Source organism: Chaetodon auriga, chromosome 5, assembly GCF_051107435.1.
Source record: "Chaetodon auriga isolate fChaAug3 chromosome 5, fChaAug3.hap1, whole genome shotgun sequence".
NCBI lineage: Eukaryota > Metazoa > Chordata > Actinopteri > Chaetodontiformes > Chaetodontidae > Chaetodon > Chaetodon auriga.
Window position 1 is genome coordinate 2,034,818 of NC_135078.1, and position 17,149 is coordinate 2,051,966.

At 39.6% G+C, this 17,149-nt stretch overlaps 1 protein-coding gene across 2 annotated transcripts in view; it reads right to left on the minus strand.

Moving 5' to 3' along the window:
• The window catches only part of LOC143320497 (dual specificity testis-specific protein kinase 1), a 40,015-nt gene that overhangs the window by 14,795 nt on the left and 8,071 nt on the right, over positions 1-17,149 (minus strand). For both annotated transcript variants that reach the window (XM_076730201.1, XM_076730200.1), the window contains 4 exons: positions 10,419-10,612; positions 9,547-9,668; positions 5,646-5,694; positions 4,017-4,166 (listed from right to left, as the gene is read on the minus strand). In XM_076730201.1, coding sequence (XP_076586316.1) covers positions 4,017-4,166; positions 5,646-5,694; positions 9,547-9,668; positions 10,419-10,598 — 501 coding nt within the window. In that variant the 5' untranslated portion in view covers positions 10,599-10,612. The remainder of the gene's footprint in view (positions 1-4,016; positions 4,167-5,645; positions 5,695-9,546; positions 9,669-10,418; positions 10,613-17,149) is intronic.

Sequence of the window (17,149 nt, forward strand, 5' to 3'; positions counted from 1 at the left end):
AATTGCTATGCAATTTTCTTTAATCATCAACTCTTTTGCATGTCACAGGAACAAATTACATCTGCCAAGGGAGGTCGTTGATGTGGTAGTGCGCATCGTGGCCTCCGATGTGCACCCCGGCTGCGCTCTCCTGGTCGCGGTAAGGGTGACAGCGGCTCTGACCTTCTTCGCCACCGGGTCTTTTCAACATACCGTGGCCTTGGTGGTGGGGATCAGTCAGTCCACCGTCTGCTCGGCCATGCATACAGTTTCCTCCAGTCTAGTCCGACATGCAAATGAGCACATCATTTTCCTGCAACACCTGAGAGCCAGCTGGAAACTAAGCGAGGGTTCTTGTTTAAATTTGGATTCCCCGGAGTCCTGGGAGCAATCAACTGCACTCATGTGCAGTTGCGTACCCCAAAGACCCAAGCCCACATTTAAGTGAACGGAAGGAGGGTCCATTCCATCAATATCCAGGTGATCTGTGACTCAAATTGCCTGGTGACAAACATGTATGCCAATTTCCCTGGGTCGGCACATGACTCGTTCATCCTGGCGAATTCTAGCATCCCTACTCTTTCAGGGGGACACCCCTCTGGATGAGGGGATGGCTCAGTCATCCTCGAAACTTGCCATGCACCTCGCCAGCAGCGTTTTTAAAGGTGAGGCAAGGAGCTGGTGTGATTGGTGAACACTGGACTTGGCTGTGCCAAACCCACTCCACGCATCCTCCCCTCCCTCCTTCCAAGTTGTGCTGCTGGGTGGGACTGAGATGAGAAGGGGGAGTAGTTGCGCCTGCAGCACAGTGCACGAAAATAGCAAAGTCTGCGCCGCCACGCCCCATCAGCGAAGCGCACCTGACTTTGCGCCGCGCCTCTGCCTCGCCGGCAGCAGAAACGAAAATAGAGCCCATGGTCTTTTTTCAGTTATGGTTGATTCAAATCTAGACCTTGGTCATTTTAGTTGACTTTAAAGAACATATGCAGTTCCTGCTTCTATACAGAGCATACACTTTTCTGCTTCTCTCTGCTTCACTTACATTTTCCTGCTGATGTCCTTGTTTTTTTGTCAACACTTTCAGAAAATTGATCGTGGATTCTTATAAATCACTGGGAAACGTATGCAAGAAACAGAAGGCTACCAACATATTGTTTTACCACTTTTACTACTTCTTCAGTACTGTGGAGTGTGACCTCCAGAGAGCACAAGCTTTTTTGTTTTTGTGCATCCTGCCACAGATTTGGCTGACACGCTGCCCTAGATGTGTAGGCTCCTAAATCAGTCTTCCCTCATGATGCCTCTTTAGTGTCACAGAATTGGAGCGAGACCAAATGCAGCAACTCCAGCCAGGACCTGGTCTGACGTTGTCCGGCATGAAGTCAAATCCAGCAAGCAATGAAATATGAGGCCACCAACGCTCATCCCACAACCTGAACTCTCATTGTAAAACAGGCATGACCAACTGACTCTGAACAATGAAAAGTGTGAAAATACTATGTAGACGACAGGGAAACTTATTACATCACAAGCATTAAGGCTGACCCAAACCCATAACCACTGCTAGGCCGAGGGACAGAAGAAACATTGCTAACTCCATAGCTGATAAGCTGAGGGCCAGAAGAAATACTGGTAACCCCCGCACCTGATAAGCCACACACCAATGTGATTGGGGATAAGCAAGCATGTAAGAATGGCAAAGACTAAAAATCTAACTGACTGACACATCTATCAGAGAGCTAACAGGGCTGTTACCAGTTATCCTCTCTACACATCCACATGACAGAAATCTTTCACACTAGGTCTTGTGACATTGTATGAAGGGAAACTGGCTTGGAGTTCTTACGGCGTCTACCTGCTACCCAAGAAACTGACCAACTTTCAGTCACAACATGTATTCGTATCAGGCCCTATGCCAATCTTGGGGAAAGGAATGAAATCTTTCAGCAGAGCAGGTTCCTCACTCTGAATACATAGCTGACATCAGCGTCCTTCACAGACATAATAGAATTTACTGACAATGTCAACATCTTTTTGGAACTGTCAAGACTGCTTTAAGCCTGGTGGGATACATCCAAAAATTACCAGAAGCTCAGTGCCAACCAAGTCTTCACCCCAAAATTTATTGATGTCTTTTATACCAAGTGCTGAAAGCTGGAGCTGTTAAAATGGCCCACATTTCCCTGTTATGCCGTGCTGGACTGTGTAGCTTGTAAAATTGTCTGTTTTATATTCCAAAATACAAATCCAATCCACATGTTGCTTTGTAACATTAGTGGTTGCATGATATTGTTTGTAATGTGCGTGTTCAGAACATAGTGGTTTATGTTGGTAATTGTCATTTTTGTCCTGTTTTAAAGTTTTAACCATAAGTGAGGTGGCTGGTACCTTTCTTAACTACACCTGTATGAACTATCAGTCTTTCTGAATTCCTGTCCCCTTTATTGAATATTATTAAATGGTTAACATCACCATTAACTGCTGAATCATTATGGGCAAGGAGTAATATATTACTGTAATATGTTACTGTTGTAATGCAGTATTCCCAACACTGTTGACATACCAAAACAAGAATGCTCACATATGCGCCAAGGCCAGCACACACAGACAGACAGCCTGTCTCTCTGCTTGTCATCACCAAGGCATTCAGAGGATGTCACTGCCCCAATCAGGGATCCAATGCTCCCCTACACCAGGACCAAACATCGTCCCTCCTGACATCCACAACAATCACCAATCAAGGAGTTAGTTGAAGCTGCCATATTGAAGCTCAGTCAAAGTGATGAATTATTAAACAACAACAACCACAGACATCATTACTCAGGTATCTATCAGAAATGAGACAAACCCCATGCCACTGCCTTAAAGTGGTCATTTTAAACAGCCAATGACATGGCCAAATACATCACAGACCACCTAGTACATGTCTTAAATCTTAAATTTGTCAATATCCATCCACACCCAGTCTCCTTTCCTGTCATCGAATCCTGATAGCTATAATCAGCTCTTTTTAATGTCAGATCATTGGCTTACAAATCATTTTTGGTTAATAATCCGATCATTGAAAAGAATTTGTATTTTACGGTTTTAGTTGAGACCTTGCTTAACAGCACTACTAGTGTAGCAACACTGACTGAGAAGCCTGTCCTCCTAATTTGACAGATTAATCCTGAATGGAGACCTGGATATTCATATCAACAAAAAGATTGACTCCAAAGCTATGGAGCTTGTCAATTTACAGGACAGCTTGGAATTTACACAACATGTAAATAAACCATTCATCAGGATGGTAACATTCTGTACTTACAGTACCAGTCAAAAGTTTGGACACAGCTTCTCATTCAATGATTTTTCTTTTTTTCTTTTTTCTTTTTTTATTATTTTCTAAATTGTAGATTAATACTGAAGACATCCAAATTATGAAGGAACACATATGGAATTATGTAGTAAACAAAAAAGTGTTAAACAAGCTAGAATATGTTTTATATTTTAGATTACTCAAAGTAGCCACCATTTGCTTTGATGACAGCTTTGCACACGCTTTACATTTTCTCAATCAGCTTCATGAGGTAGTCACCAGGAATGGTTTTCAATTAACAGGCATGCCTTGTCAAGAATTAATTTTTGGAATTTTTTGCCTTCTTAATGTGTTTGAGACCATCAATTGAATGAGAAAGTGTGTCCAAACTTTTGACTGATACTGTATGTCTAATAACAACAGGGTGAAACAATGACATGAGACAATGAGACAATGTTTAACTATCAGATTTACTTATTTCCAACCATTTGTTTACGGCTTCATGTCTGGCTGCCTGTCATGCTATCTTTGCTTTTAAGGTGACATTACTTTGTCCATTTGTTCACCTCAACTGACTGACCAACTTAAAAAAAAAAACCTGTCAGATTACGGTGACACTGTAGAATGATGTCAGTTGATTGGAACACCAGATTATTGGATTCTGAGCTTCTTTAGCAAACATTAATAGCCACAACAACATGCTAAATCAGGCAAGCAAGTTGTGTGAGATGGGTCTTACCTTCGAGTTGAGGTCTCTGTGGTAAATGTTTTTGTAGTGCAGGTAGATCATTCCTCTGCTTATATCACAGGCCAGGTCCACCTTCTCTCTCCAGCACAGGGGAATGTCTTTCCTGGCCAGAAGCTCCTCTAGACAGCCACCATTTACATACTGAAAAAGCCAACATATAACAGGGCATATACAGCATCAAAATATAAAACTCATAGAAGCAAGAAGAAATAAATTGATTTAGATTTAGCAGTAGAATAGTAATGTGTTTGTTGAACTTAATACAATAATTTGAAGTGTATACAGGTGTACAAACAAATATATTCATGTGAAAGTGTAAATTCTTCTCATATACAGTATGACATTACTCTGAAGCACAGACTGTGTAAAAGAAGTGCACATGTGGTGTTTTGTTTGACTTCTGTGTTTTGTTTTGTTGGACTTCTATGTTTTGTTTTGTATTCTGTGGAGTTGTGTGGGGCTTGTTTTCCGATAGTCCTGTTTCGGCAGAGGTTGGGCATGGTTTGGGAGCTGGCTCCAACACAGCTGGTGCCAATCACAATCCCGGACGGGATAAAGATGTGAACAGTGGAGGACTCGTTGCCAGATTATTTCCACCACTCATAGTCGGCTAATTCACTAGTGTTACTAGAGACTAATCTAAATAGTTTGCAAGCCTACATTTTGTCTTTCATTTGGTTTGTTTTTCATGTGTCCTTTTTCCTCATCTCCTCAGAGAGGGTCTGCCTGTTCTAGCCTCCAGCACCAGCGTCCCTGCCACCTCGCCGCCCAGCCTCGGTCCACCACAAATCTCAAGTCCGCAACAACCACTACCGTGCCCTGCACGCATTCATCCACCAGAACACTGATCACAGCTACACACAACACAGATCCACTCATCACCTCTGGACCCCATGCCTCACCGGCAGCTCACAGAAACTCTCACATAACCAATCATCAGTGCATCTGGAAACTCTGGTTGTCCGCAATAAACTGTTAACGTTTCACTCCACCTGAGTCTGCTTTTGAGGCCTAAAACAGCTGCAGATCTTAACAGGACATTCCCCTCCTGTAGAGCAGGTGGTAGTATTTAGAACACTAGCTGTAACATCTAGTGACAAGTGCCAAATGCCACCCACCAATAAAACAAGAGGCAGAAGAAGAACAAGAAGCGCAAAAAGGATGAACATGGGAGGGATGGACCTGCCAAAAAGGCTGAAAGTTTGTGCCATTATTTCACCAACTGGGAGGAGGCTTACCCATACTTAATGAAGAGCCACAGCATGGTCAAAGTCGTGCTTTTTATTTTGCTTATTTTCAAATCCCATTGTAGACAGGTATAAAATATGGTCACTTCTGTCTCTGCCAAATTCAAGGCTTCAAATTGGTGGTCCATACACCAGTGGGTGACGTCATGGTGGCTACGTCCACTTCTTTCATACAGTCTATTCTCTGAAGCTATGACAGGGCCTGGTTACATAATAAGCACCTGACTCAGCTTGCTCACCATTTCATCGCCATCAGGTCATATCAGTGTAATCTCCCGTGTTTTTTATCCACACTCAGAACAAACCCAGCCTGTGAACATGCACAGTAACAATGACCCACAAGGTGCTAAAAGGGAAAAAAAGTAGGACTCACCTCTAGGATCGGATAGAGTTTGTCTTCCTTGACACAGATTCCTAGATATCTGGAATAAGATGCAATATGTTTATTAATTGTTCCTTGTTCATCCCTATTAGCTGAGTTTTACAAGGAAATCTATTATGTAGTATTATTATGCTTTTTTTTTTAATGAATTCATGTTTTCTGGGGATTCCACATAATACTGTACATAGCACTTTTAGCCATGCTGGCAGCATGACGCTGGGAATGGCAATGTCAGTCTGTCAGTTGGTCAGTCCATCCCTTTGGCCCAGAGTAAAATATCTCAACTGTTGGAAGGATTGGCACATAAATGTGTACATATACCCATGGTCCCAGGGGATGAATCCTAAAGACTTTGGTGATCCCTGGACTTTTCATCTAGCACCACAAGGAGGATGACATCTTTAGTCATTGTTATTTTTATTGCTTTAGTAGTCAAGAATGACATGATGGATTGGCATGAAATTTAGTGTGGACTATCATGTTTGGCTCAGTGTGAATTGGACCAGTTTTGGTCATCCCTCCAGTTTCATTGAGCACCATCATCTGTTCATTGTTGTAATTTCTCCAATAATGACCAAATACCTGAAAAACTGATGACATCCCCATCAGCTCCAGTTGTACTGTGCGTTTAGAGCTAATTATCAACAAGCTGCTAACACGCTAAACTAAGATGGTGAACATTGTAAATATTATACTTGTGAAGCATTAATGTAGGCATTTAGCTCAAAGCACTGCTGTGTGCAATTATGACCTCAAATAGCTGCTAGCACCACTGTTGGGTCTTAGTCTTGTGAACATTTGTTCATGAAGTCACATTAAACAGTGATTTACTTTTACGCAGAATATTTCCTGTGAACATTGCATCAGAGCTGAATTTTTCACAAACTTCTAGGAACTTTTTATACAATTCTCTATCCGTATTTGTTTTCTTGTTTTTTGTTTTTTTTTTGTTCTTAATAGCCTTCTTTTTTGACAAATGTGTTTTCTTCTCCCTGACACTTGGCCATTGTTCTGTGAGCTCTATGGCTGTTTTAACCGGGTACTTGGTTTGTCTTTTCTCGACTTCTAGTGAAACATGGCGGTGCAACATGTTGGGCTACGTGGAATAGGACCTGCTCTCTCTGCAGATAAAAAAAGCTCATTCTAAGATAATGAAAATGCAGCAGTTCTTATTTTCAAGTGATTATACAGTAATAAAAACAATTAGGATTAGGGTTAAAATTCATTTCCATTTCTGGTAGCAGATACCCCTACATACCCCTACATATTGGACCTTTAAAGGATAAGGCTAATACAGCTGGATACTGTAGTTCTTATCCACTGTTACACAAACAAGAGGAAAAAGTGCACTTGTAGGGGACTATTTTCAGCAGTGGATTAACACACATTTAGTGCTCTCGTGATTATTTGGGACAGCAGGACAGTGTATGTGGGATTGAGTCAAAATTAACTACTGCATGTGTGTTCATGGAAATGAACGTCACCCAGTGCAACAGTATGCCTCACTGATGTGTTTTCAATAATTTTTGGACAACAATGGAGCTCCATGAGACGGAGAAAGAAAGAAGATATCAGACATATCATTTGATGCACACATAATACTTTTTTTGCAGATTTGTTCATTAGTGGCTTTGGACATTTTGTTGAAGTATCATGAGACTTACCCTTTAAACTAATATGATATGATAAGGTGTGATGTGTGATGTGGGATGTGATACAATACAAAACATTATTGCTGAAATTTGCCTTTGCTTTCACCATAAGACGACACAACAAAATGTATAGTATACTTTTCTTCCATGCCATCTGCAACAGTATAGATGGCATGGAATAACATGCATTCAAATGCGTAAGTGGGATTCCACTAAATATTTAAAGAAATATATAGCTTTAATATCAAATTTAAAAATGCTTAAACTACTGAGTGACCTGTCCCTTTTGTATTCTATTGTGTATTTTAACCCATTTAATTACATCTTTCAGACACCTGATCAGTTTGTCATCGGATCTGATTATTTAAAGAAGAACAGTGTAACAGTATTGCTTGGGTCCTGGGAACAATGATTTCAAAAAACATAGTGTACCCACACTGTGTGTTTGGTTTCAGCCTACACAGTGTGAGCAGGATGGTGTGTACTAGGCACAAACTGTATGGACACTGCTTTCGTCAAAGCCTGAACAAGTAAGCTGCACTCTGATAACCTTACCACTTTGACCTTGCTAAATGGCTAAAATAAGATTGCTTAGGCAAACATCACTGTATGTCTGCCTAACTTCACACATTATGTAACTGCTGTAGATGGCAGGACCAGTGTTGTATAGCACCAAGGACTCATTTAATTTGTGCTGTCAGCCACAGCAAGGTTGTGCTTCAGTCCTGTTACAACTATCAATTTAATAGAGCAAGCAACATTGTACATGCAAGTTTACTGAGTTTTTGGTACCACTTTCCAGGGAATTTTCAAGGGAAGTTTCAAACCTGTGCTGATCAATATTTCTATATAATGTGAAAGTGGTCACTCGTAGTTATGAACTCAATATAGTTCCTCACAGCTGTACAGAGCATTTTTTCTTTTCCTCCTTTCTTTTCTCTCCTTTCTTCGCCTCTTTCAGCACACTGTTTTGGATTTATGACCTTCAACTTAACTGTTTTTTTTTCTCAGTCTCAAAATTCTCATAAGCTCATTTTCATCAAGGATGTTTTTACCACAAATGTTCTGATAAACACCAAACACCAGACAGGTCACTGAACATAAAGCATTTAGCAGCTCAAACGTCAGGTATTTGCCTTAGGAGAAATACAGTTTGAAAACCAAAACAGAGCTAAAAGGAAAGTATTTGACATATTCATCATGGAGACGCAAACATGACTGCAAATGAGTGGCAATATTGATCTGTGTCTGCTGGATACGTAAATAAGCAACTGTTTGCAAACTTTGCCAGGTGATAATAATGTTTCCAACTTGCTCAGCTGCCCACATTTAGCGAAATTAATCAAAACATACTGCTTGCAAGATGTTATTGGAGTCATTTTATATATGTTTAAGTATGACTCTATCAACAATAACTTAAAGGGCCATAGCCGTAGTTTTTAATGCTGCAAATCATGTACACTATGTATACACATTTTCTTCTACATTTTTTACCTACTATTCTTGGCAGCATTGGGTTTCTATTACATTTCCATCTGGCATGAAAATTAAATCATTCATCATTTAGGAGTCTCCTAATAGATTTTCACGGTAGTAGTACAATACAGTTGTAATTGCACTGGTATGTCCCTTGGAATCTCACTACAAACAGCTCTTTTGTGAAACTGTATCCATTGTTGGTTACTGGTCCCAGTGCTTCTTTATTACAAATTAATATTTATAATTTTATTGACATTAATACAGTTATTGGTATAGATAACTATCCTTACTATCTGCTAATAACCAAACCTACTCTAAACAGATCCCAACCTAAAGTAAATTTAAATCTTTTAAACACACACTCTAAGTGAAATATATTTAGAGGGTAGTGTGGATTTAGCAGAAATATGCATACATTGTTTAAAGTCAGTTTTCAGTATTATCAGCATGTAAGAACCATAGTACATTTACTTAGTATAAGAGTAAGTAAGATGAATGAGTTTAGAGGGTATTGCCATTATACTGTTCTAAAACTATGGTAGCCATAAATGCTCCTACCAAACTACAGATTGTGAAGTTAATATGTAGAGGAAAAAAGGAGTGTCAGGGAGAGTGTGATGTGAGGGAGGGTGTAGAGCCTGTTGAAAGAGAGACGAGAGACTGAATGTGAGGGGAAAACCTCAAGTTTCTTTTGCTTTAGTAGAATTGAACCCATTAGACAAATCACAAAGGTAAGAAGTGGGAAATGAGTGGACTTTTACCTGACAATGTTGGGGTGGGACAGCTTCTGCAGCAGGCTGATCTCTCGTACAATGCTGTCTTGGTCCACATCATTTTTATATATCTTCACCACCATCACTTTCCGACTGGTGCTGTGAACCACCTGAAGGACATTGGTTTCTGTTAGTAGCAGAGACAGTGGAAGTAAAAGAAGCAATAGCACTTTCTAGCAATAGTGATGATGATGCTAGTAGATTTACAGTGGAGACAATGTGACAGTGGATTTGAAAGGAAGATTCTGAAAGTGTATGTATGAAATCAAGAACCTATAGCTCAGTTGGTAGGGTGTGCACCCCATGTATTGAAGCTGTCAGTCCTCTGCAGTGGCCGCAGATTCGACTCCCACCTGCGGCTCATTTGCTGCGTGTCGTCCCCTCTCTCTTTGCCCCCTTTCCTGTCGTACCTTCAGCTGTTTCTATCATAAAGGCTAAAAAGCCCAAAAACAAACAAAAAAAAAAAAAGCACCGACTTGTGGTTTGTATGTTGATTCTATGATGATTTCTATGTTGATCAAAAACATGCTTTCTAAATCTCATTCAATTTGGACACATCAAAGCTCTAACTTCACCAATCACTCATCCATGCTGTGGCCTTTCTCTACCTCATTTCATCAGGGACAAAGCCTAAATGTATGAAAATCAGTTCTTAGGTTGACTCCAGCACTGGTGCCACATTAGGAGTTATGTAAGGTCTCAGCTGGAGATGGGTATTGCACCTCCATAGTCTCGAAGCTGGTGGGCCAATCATAGAATGGCAAGAATGTCCCAATTAATGGCTGGAACAAAGCAAGCTTTGATGGCAGCTCACATGAAGGCCTGCAACAAGGCCAAATGGGGGAGGACAGAAGGAATACCTTATAGACTTTGGAGAAGAAGCCACTCCCGATTAGCTCAGCGGTGAAGTTTTCCCAGAACTCCAGTTTGCGGACAGCAGTGCGGAGTTTCTGCCAGCGGTCCACATGATAGTACTTGTCTGAAGACTCACCATACAGGGTGGGACTAGTGGGCTCAGAGGACACATCCACATCACACATCCTGGAGATGTCCGCTGGGAAAGTAGAGACGCAGAGACAGAGGTTAGGCTTAAGATACTAAAAGGTTATATTTAGGTTATGAGCTGGAATTGTTTATTTAGTAAAAAACATACAAGCTGCGGAAAAGAATCACCCAAAAAAGCACAGGTAGAGGCACAATCTTCAATGCATGCATGTTAGTTTATATTGCCATTAAAAAGTGACAGTCCCTGTACGTAGCCTTGCAGATCATTTTGGACTTATTTCCCTCTTTCTATTTCAACCTGGACCAGAATATAATGGAGGTGAATGGAATTTTTTAAATTCTATTAAAAAAATATACAGAAATCTCTTTCCGAAAACCATGAGCTGGTTGATTAAAGAAAGCTTGCAAGCTACTTCAACCAGTCAAGTGGAGCCCATACTACTGTATTACATTCTTTTCACTGCAACATATAGCAAATGCATTCATTTCATAATGGCAGTGTCCTTACATTGCCATTGCTACCATGCGTGCTTCCATAAACTCACCTGAGAGCTGTGACATCACCTACTTATATAAAACTCCCTTGTCAAAGTCAGAATTTATTTGTATCCAGACAAATGTACTATGTTTTTAGTCTGGCCACACTACTTTCAAGATAACTGTGGACTCTTTACTAGATATTTTCACTTGCTTTAAAATTTGTGTAAGTGATTTTTGCTGTTCCATTGCTAGATATTTTTTGCTAATTGTAAGCAAAATTTCCGACATTTTATTGCTTTTTCTGTTTTTTAGAGCTGAGTTTTTGCACTGCCAGGGTTGTGTTTTGGTTAATTCAAGCAAATTACATATTGATTCGAATTAGTTACAACCTGATTTTTTGAAAGAATGACAACCCTGCTAGGTGTATTACCAGTAGAGGCAAGAAAATGTTGGGGGTTTTTTGGTAACTTTGTGAACATACCTTTAAGATTGACAGGTTCACACAATGACGTGTATCGAGTAAAAAACATTTCAAATTCAACCTGATAAAGGGCTAACTGGAACAGAACATCATGCATGAATGGCAAAGGCTTTTATTCACTCTAAGTTTAAGATCCTGCAGCTCGTAATCCTACCAAAAAAAATGATGCCATTGAACTCAAGTTGTCAAGATGGAAAAGCCATTGGATACACTATACACTATACACACTATATTCATATTTCTATCTATATTCCATACCTACATTCATATCTATATACTGGTATATGTCAGCCCAACAAAATGTAAAATAATCGAATTGCACACTGATGCTAAACTGATAATAGCAACGCAAAAGATGACAACCAAAGGGGCAACTTATACATTTAACGGTATTAAAGCAACCCTGGATGAAAGACAGATGCACAAAAGGTCTAATTTCATTTTCCTACTTATTAGCTGTATGGATGAGGGAGAGTGCTTCCACTTTACAGAGCAAAACAAAGACGAATGAATAATATGAGGCTTAAAATAGAGGCAGGACTGATGGATAACAGGGCTGGTCACTGAACACAGACACTTTCCAGAGTGGTCAAGCGAGCATGTAAAAGTGTGTCCTCAAGAGAAAACATAAGCTAATTTCTGTCAAGGGATAATAATAAACACATACTGCGCAGACAGATTGAAAGAGACTGACATTAGATGTTAAAAGCATGTATCTTGTAGGGTCATAGACTTTTTTTTTACTTTTTTCTAATATTTATACAATAACTCATTTAGCTCACTTTCATTCATGTTTTTTCATAAAATGCACAGGCCATTATTGCCCTCATTTAAGGGCTGTCATCATATCACAGTGAAAACGTTTTAGGCACTTTAGGCACTGTAAAGTGAGGGTACCTTCAAATATGATGCTATGAATAGTTATAGTTTTCATTTATTTATCAATGAACAATGTGCATCGTGCAATAAACTGAAAAATTGTAAATCTAATCAGTATTTGGCATGACCACCCATTGCCTTTAAAACAGCACCAATTTTCCAAGGTACACTTTTGCACAGTTTGTCATGCACGCATGCAGGGTACAGGAAAACATGTAAAACCAAAAGCCTGCATAAAGGCATAAAGGCAGGCCAAAACAAAAGCCTGATTTTTTTTTTTTTTTTTTTTTTTTTTTTTTAAAGTGAACAAACTGAAACACTTGTTAAACATTCCTGACAAAAGAGACTTTTGTCTGGGCAGAGACAGATTAATGATAGTGTGTTACTGTAAGCTTTACTGTATTATCAAATTAACAGACCGCCAAGTCTTGTTGATGATGGAGATGTTTCCATGTGTTTAGCACATAACATTGATTGTGTGTCCTGTGTCATCAGGCTTTGTTTGTTTTGTGTTGTTTTTCTGCTACTGCCATAATGCCAGTAAGCTGCACTTCATCAGTTAAAAGACCAGTGGCACAGCTGACGAACTCTGAGCTGAGCTCATTTCTGTGTCATAAAGAGACAGTTATTGTGTCTTTCCATGGCAATGAGGATCCCGTCTGCCTTGCAGTGAGTACCTTTCCCTCTCTCTCTACACATTCACACACCTTTACAGGCATTCACCCTCACACACACACATACCTGTTCATTTTACTGATATTAATGTAGTTATTGTTATCAATAACTATCTTTAGTATCTGCTAATAACCAAACCTGCTCCTAACAGATTCCAACATCATGTTGTTCAGCAACACCTGTTGTGCATAAAGAGCATAAATAGATGGAAAAGTGGGAAAGGTATGATGGATGCAAAATACAGTGTAAGCAGGGAGCTAAACTGCATTACTGGCTAGAATTTTAAGGAAGAAGCAGCAGAAGAATAAATCTCATAATGTATGAAAAAAATGACGTGGATCATTATAAAGTTTGAATGGGGTTTCTGGCTTATAGTTAATAGATAAGACTTGAAAAATACTTGAAAAATGGAAAGTGTCTAGGACGTGTGTGTGTGTGTGTGTGTGTGTGTGTGTGTGTGTGTGTGTGTCAAAACTGCACTATTCAGCAAATCTATATCAGCTTTGTTTCCCCAGCTGTAATCAAAAGTTGCCATAGTGATGGTATCTGCTGTGTGACTCCTTGCTCAGACAGTTCATAGAGATTTTAGAGGGGAAGCTCTCACACTCCTGCTTCTACTCAAAGACAGTAACTCCTATTACCTAAATGTTGACATATTGGAGAACCTGCAGAACACACTGTATGAAACTCATTTGTAAAAAATGTGAAAACTGGAGAAGAACTTGTGTTTAGTAGAGTGCCTTCTTCTGCTTCTCTCCTGAAATTTTTGCTGTCAGTTAATATGTGTCACCCACTGCGGCTGGTCGGTGCTCTTGAGTACAAAGTGTTGAGAATGTTTGAAAGTTTAAATATGAATATATCAATGACTGGAAAAAGGTTGTGGATGAGTAGTCTGAAGGATTTTCTAATTGACTTGTCTGTAACTAAGACTCAAAGAAAGTTGAACATTCTAAATATTAAGATTTCAATGGGATTTGAAAGTTGAATAGTACCAAAGATGTATGAAAGCTGGCTAACAGTTGAAAGTATGATGATAGAATACTTGAAAATGGATGAAAACTACACAGTACAGTATATTCAACAAAGAATTGTGTAAACAATTGACACTGAATGATCCCAGGCAAGTCCGAATCTGCAAAAGAGTTTCATCCATCAACTAAAAAAAGTAAAATTATGACCAGTCTATTATCCTTTCGCAAAATGTACATACAGTACATGCACCAATCCTTGACATACATTAGGCACAGGCGGGGTAAAACTTGTTTTAAGGAGGTTTAACATCCCACAGTGAGACTGGTTATTTGCTCTGCATTCCTTACAAAGGGGGCAGTCCTGACCTAATACCAGCCACAGAGGACTGGGGTGACAACACTGGAGGTCAGACTTTATTTTTTCTACGACACCAGCCTCTCTGGCCTTTACGATGACGGCGGTGGAAAGTACACGCTGACACACGAACCCAACTGGCAGGGTTTTGTCAATCAAGCCAGGGGAATCAACCCTGGCTATTCAAGTAGCTTTTGTTCATTTGGATTTGGTGTAAACAATCACTACACTTTCAGCTCCAACACTGTCAGAGAGAAATGCTTACAGTGCATCCCTATCATCTATCATGTCACTCTCTCAGTCTCTCTACTTGCTCAATCCCCCATCTGTCCTCAATAGGCTTATACTTATTTTAAAGCTGTGGTTCCCAAACATTTTTTTGTCACAACCCACCTTAGAAGCTGAAAAAATGTCTTGCTCAAAAATGTTACATTTATGTTTACATTTTTCCAACTTCTACTATACGTAACAGATATCTCTCCTGATAGTAAACCTAGCAATAAGACAGGCTTCATCATATTTTGATTTGACAACTGTGTTTGCTCAATGGCCATCACCTGTTATTCTTTTCTTTACTCTTGTATCTTGCTAACTTGAATCTTGCAAGCTTTGCTAGCATCAGAGGACTCCTGTTTCTTTATCTCATCCACATTAATCAGATAATTTCACAGCCAACAATTTGACACGTCATTGTAGGAAAAGCACAGTTGTAATAGGTAACATGAACAATGGCTCTGTCCCAGCCATCAATTCAATGCAGCAATTAATGTTATTAGTTATATCTGCATTTGATAAGTGTCTACTGGGTAAAAAGTACATTCACCTTTATTTTCACTTCACAATGTCCCCCCTAGTCATGTGCCTCTCGAACAATGGCTCTTTTGTGAACCACTGTTTGAAAGTGCTGTGGGAAATATTTTAACCTGTTTATTCTTACTCACATGATGAAGATATTTTAAAACTTGTTTGTTCTTATTCATATGCAAATGATCTTATTCATATATACTTGCCTAAGCTCAATCACTTTTTTTAATACTGGGAGTGTGCCTTAGAACACAATGGTGTCTGGAACTGAGTGGTGCAGAGAATTGTTGGATGTCCACTCCCATGAAGATATCAGTCATTTATGTGTATGCACAATTCATTTTCAGAGCAGTGGAAAGCACTTAATGGCTTGACAAGCTCAGCCAGGCCAAAGACAATTACTGGTGGGAGTGTGCTGTATTTGAGCTCCACACTGGGAGGAGTTCAGAGTTAGTGTTGCTGTGTGTGATTGTTGTTTCTGATTCAGTTGCTTCTTGGGATCTGATCAGTTTTGTAGTACTGTTTTATTTGTTGTAATAAAACCTATTTCACATAGGAATCTGAACTCAATCATATTTCTATTCAACAGTGTCTAAACACTCCATTGTTCTTTTGGGGCCAAACAAAAGTTCTGAAATCCATCATTTTTGCTAACTAGCAGTCTTCTCTTGCATTAAACAAATCAATGACCCACTCATAAACATTGCTCTTTTGCAGGACTAGTGGTAAACAACCTTTAATCTACCACTGAATATAGTTACCAATAACTTTTGTTTCAGTAATCTCTGACAAAAACCACAGTGCCCAGTTTAGGAGATGACTTGCCCTTTTTTTACAGTCTGCAGTTTGTCTTCTTTCCAGCTTCTTAGTCTCCATTTCTCTATTCCACAGTCTTCCCTATCTCTTTTTCCAATCCACTATTAGTTCCATCCAAACCAGCACACAGATCCCATAATGACCATGAACTGTAAAAAAAAAAAAAAAAAAACTACATATGCACAATATATACAGTGAAAATACTGATCTTTCACAAGCAAGAAAATCCACACTTAGACAACATAATTAGAATTTGTTCAAACACATCAACAACTCTAACAATTAATTTGGTTTGCTGTGTCATCAGTTCTGACTCAAAACCAAGACATGATTCTTCAACAGCTCAAGCTTCTGTGTTTTTACTGGCATGAAATGAGAAGGCTACACAAGCAACATGCAGCAAATATGTGTCTGCAGTGAAGTGTTGTTATCACAACCTGCTGTGAGTTTGACCTGCGTCTGACCCCACACACCATCTACAGGAATATCAGGGCTGGTCAGAGTCGATAAGGAATGCCACTCATGAAAGTTTCACAGTAAAAGTCAGTTCACACCAAAGCAAGATTTATTCCCACAGATTCAACAACTATGATTTTCTATGAGGCAGAGAGTAGAAGAGTGTGTGTGTGTGTGTGTGTGTGTGTGTGTGTGTGTGTGTGTGTGTTCATCTATACATAATCTTCTGAACAGTCATGCAGCCATGACCATATCACTTCCCAAACAGATACATTTACATCATTAGGTGACACCAGGGTAGTGACTCACTGAGGAGTTCAGCTCAAAGTCACACCATGTGAAAAATACGTCAGCCTGCTCTTTCATTTTTTTACACCAAATAGGAGTTAATGACCTTGATGACAATCAAGTCAGAGGACTTACACTGCCTGAGACCCTTCAAAGTATGTAAGCACACACACGCACACAAACAAACACAGACAGACAAACACACACACACACACACACACACACACACACACACACACACACACACACACACACAAATGGGTAATTTCAAGGTGTACTTCATAAAACAGGAAATTGATGGCAACTAAATCTAGAATTTAGATTCTATTCAGTGTCATGTGTGAATAACAGCATCCTCTGACCTCCATTGACTTCAAGTGT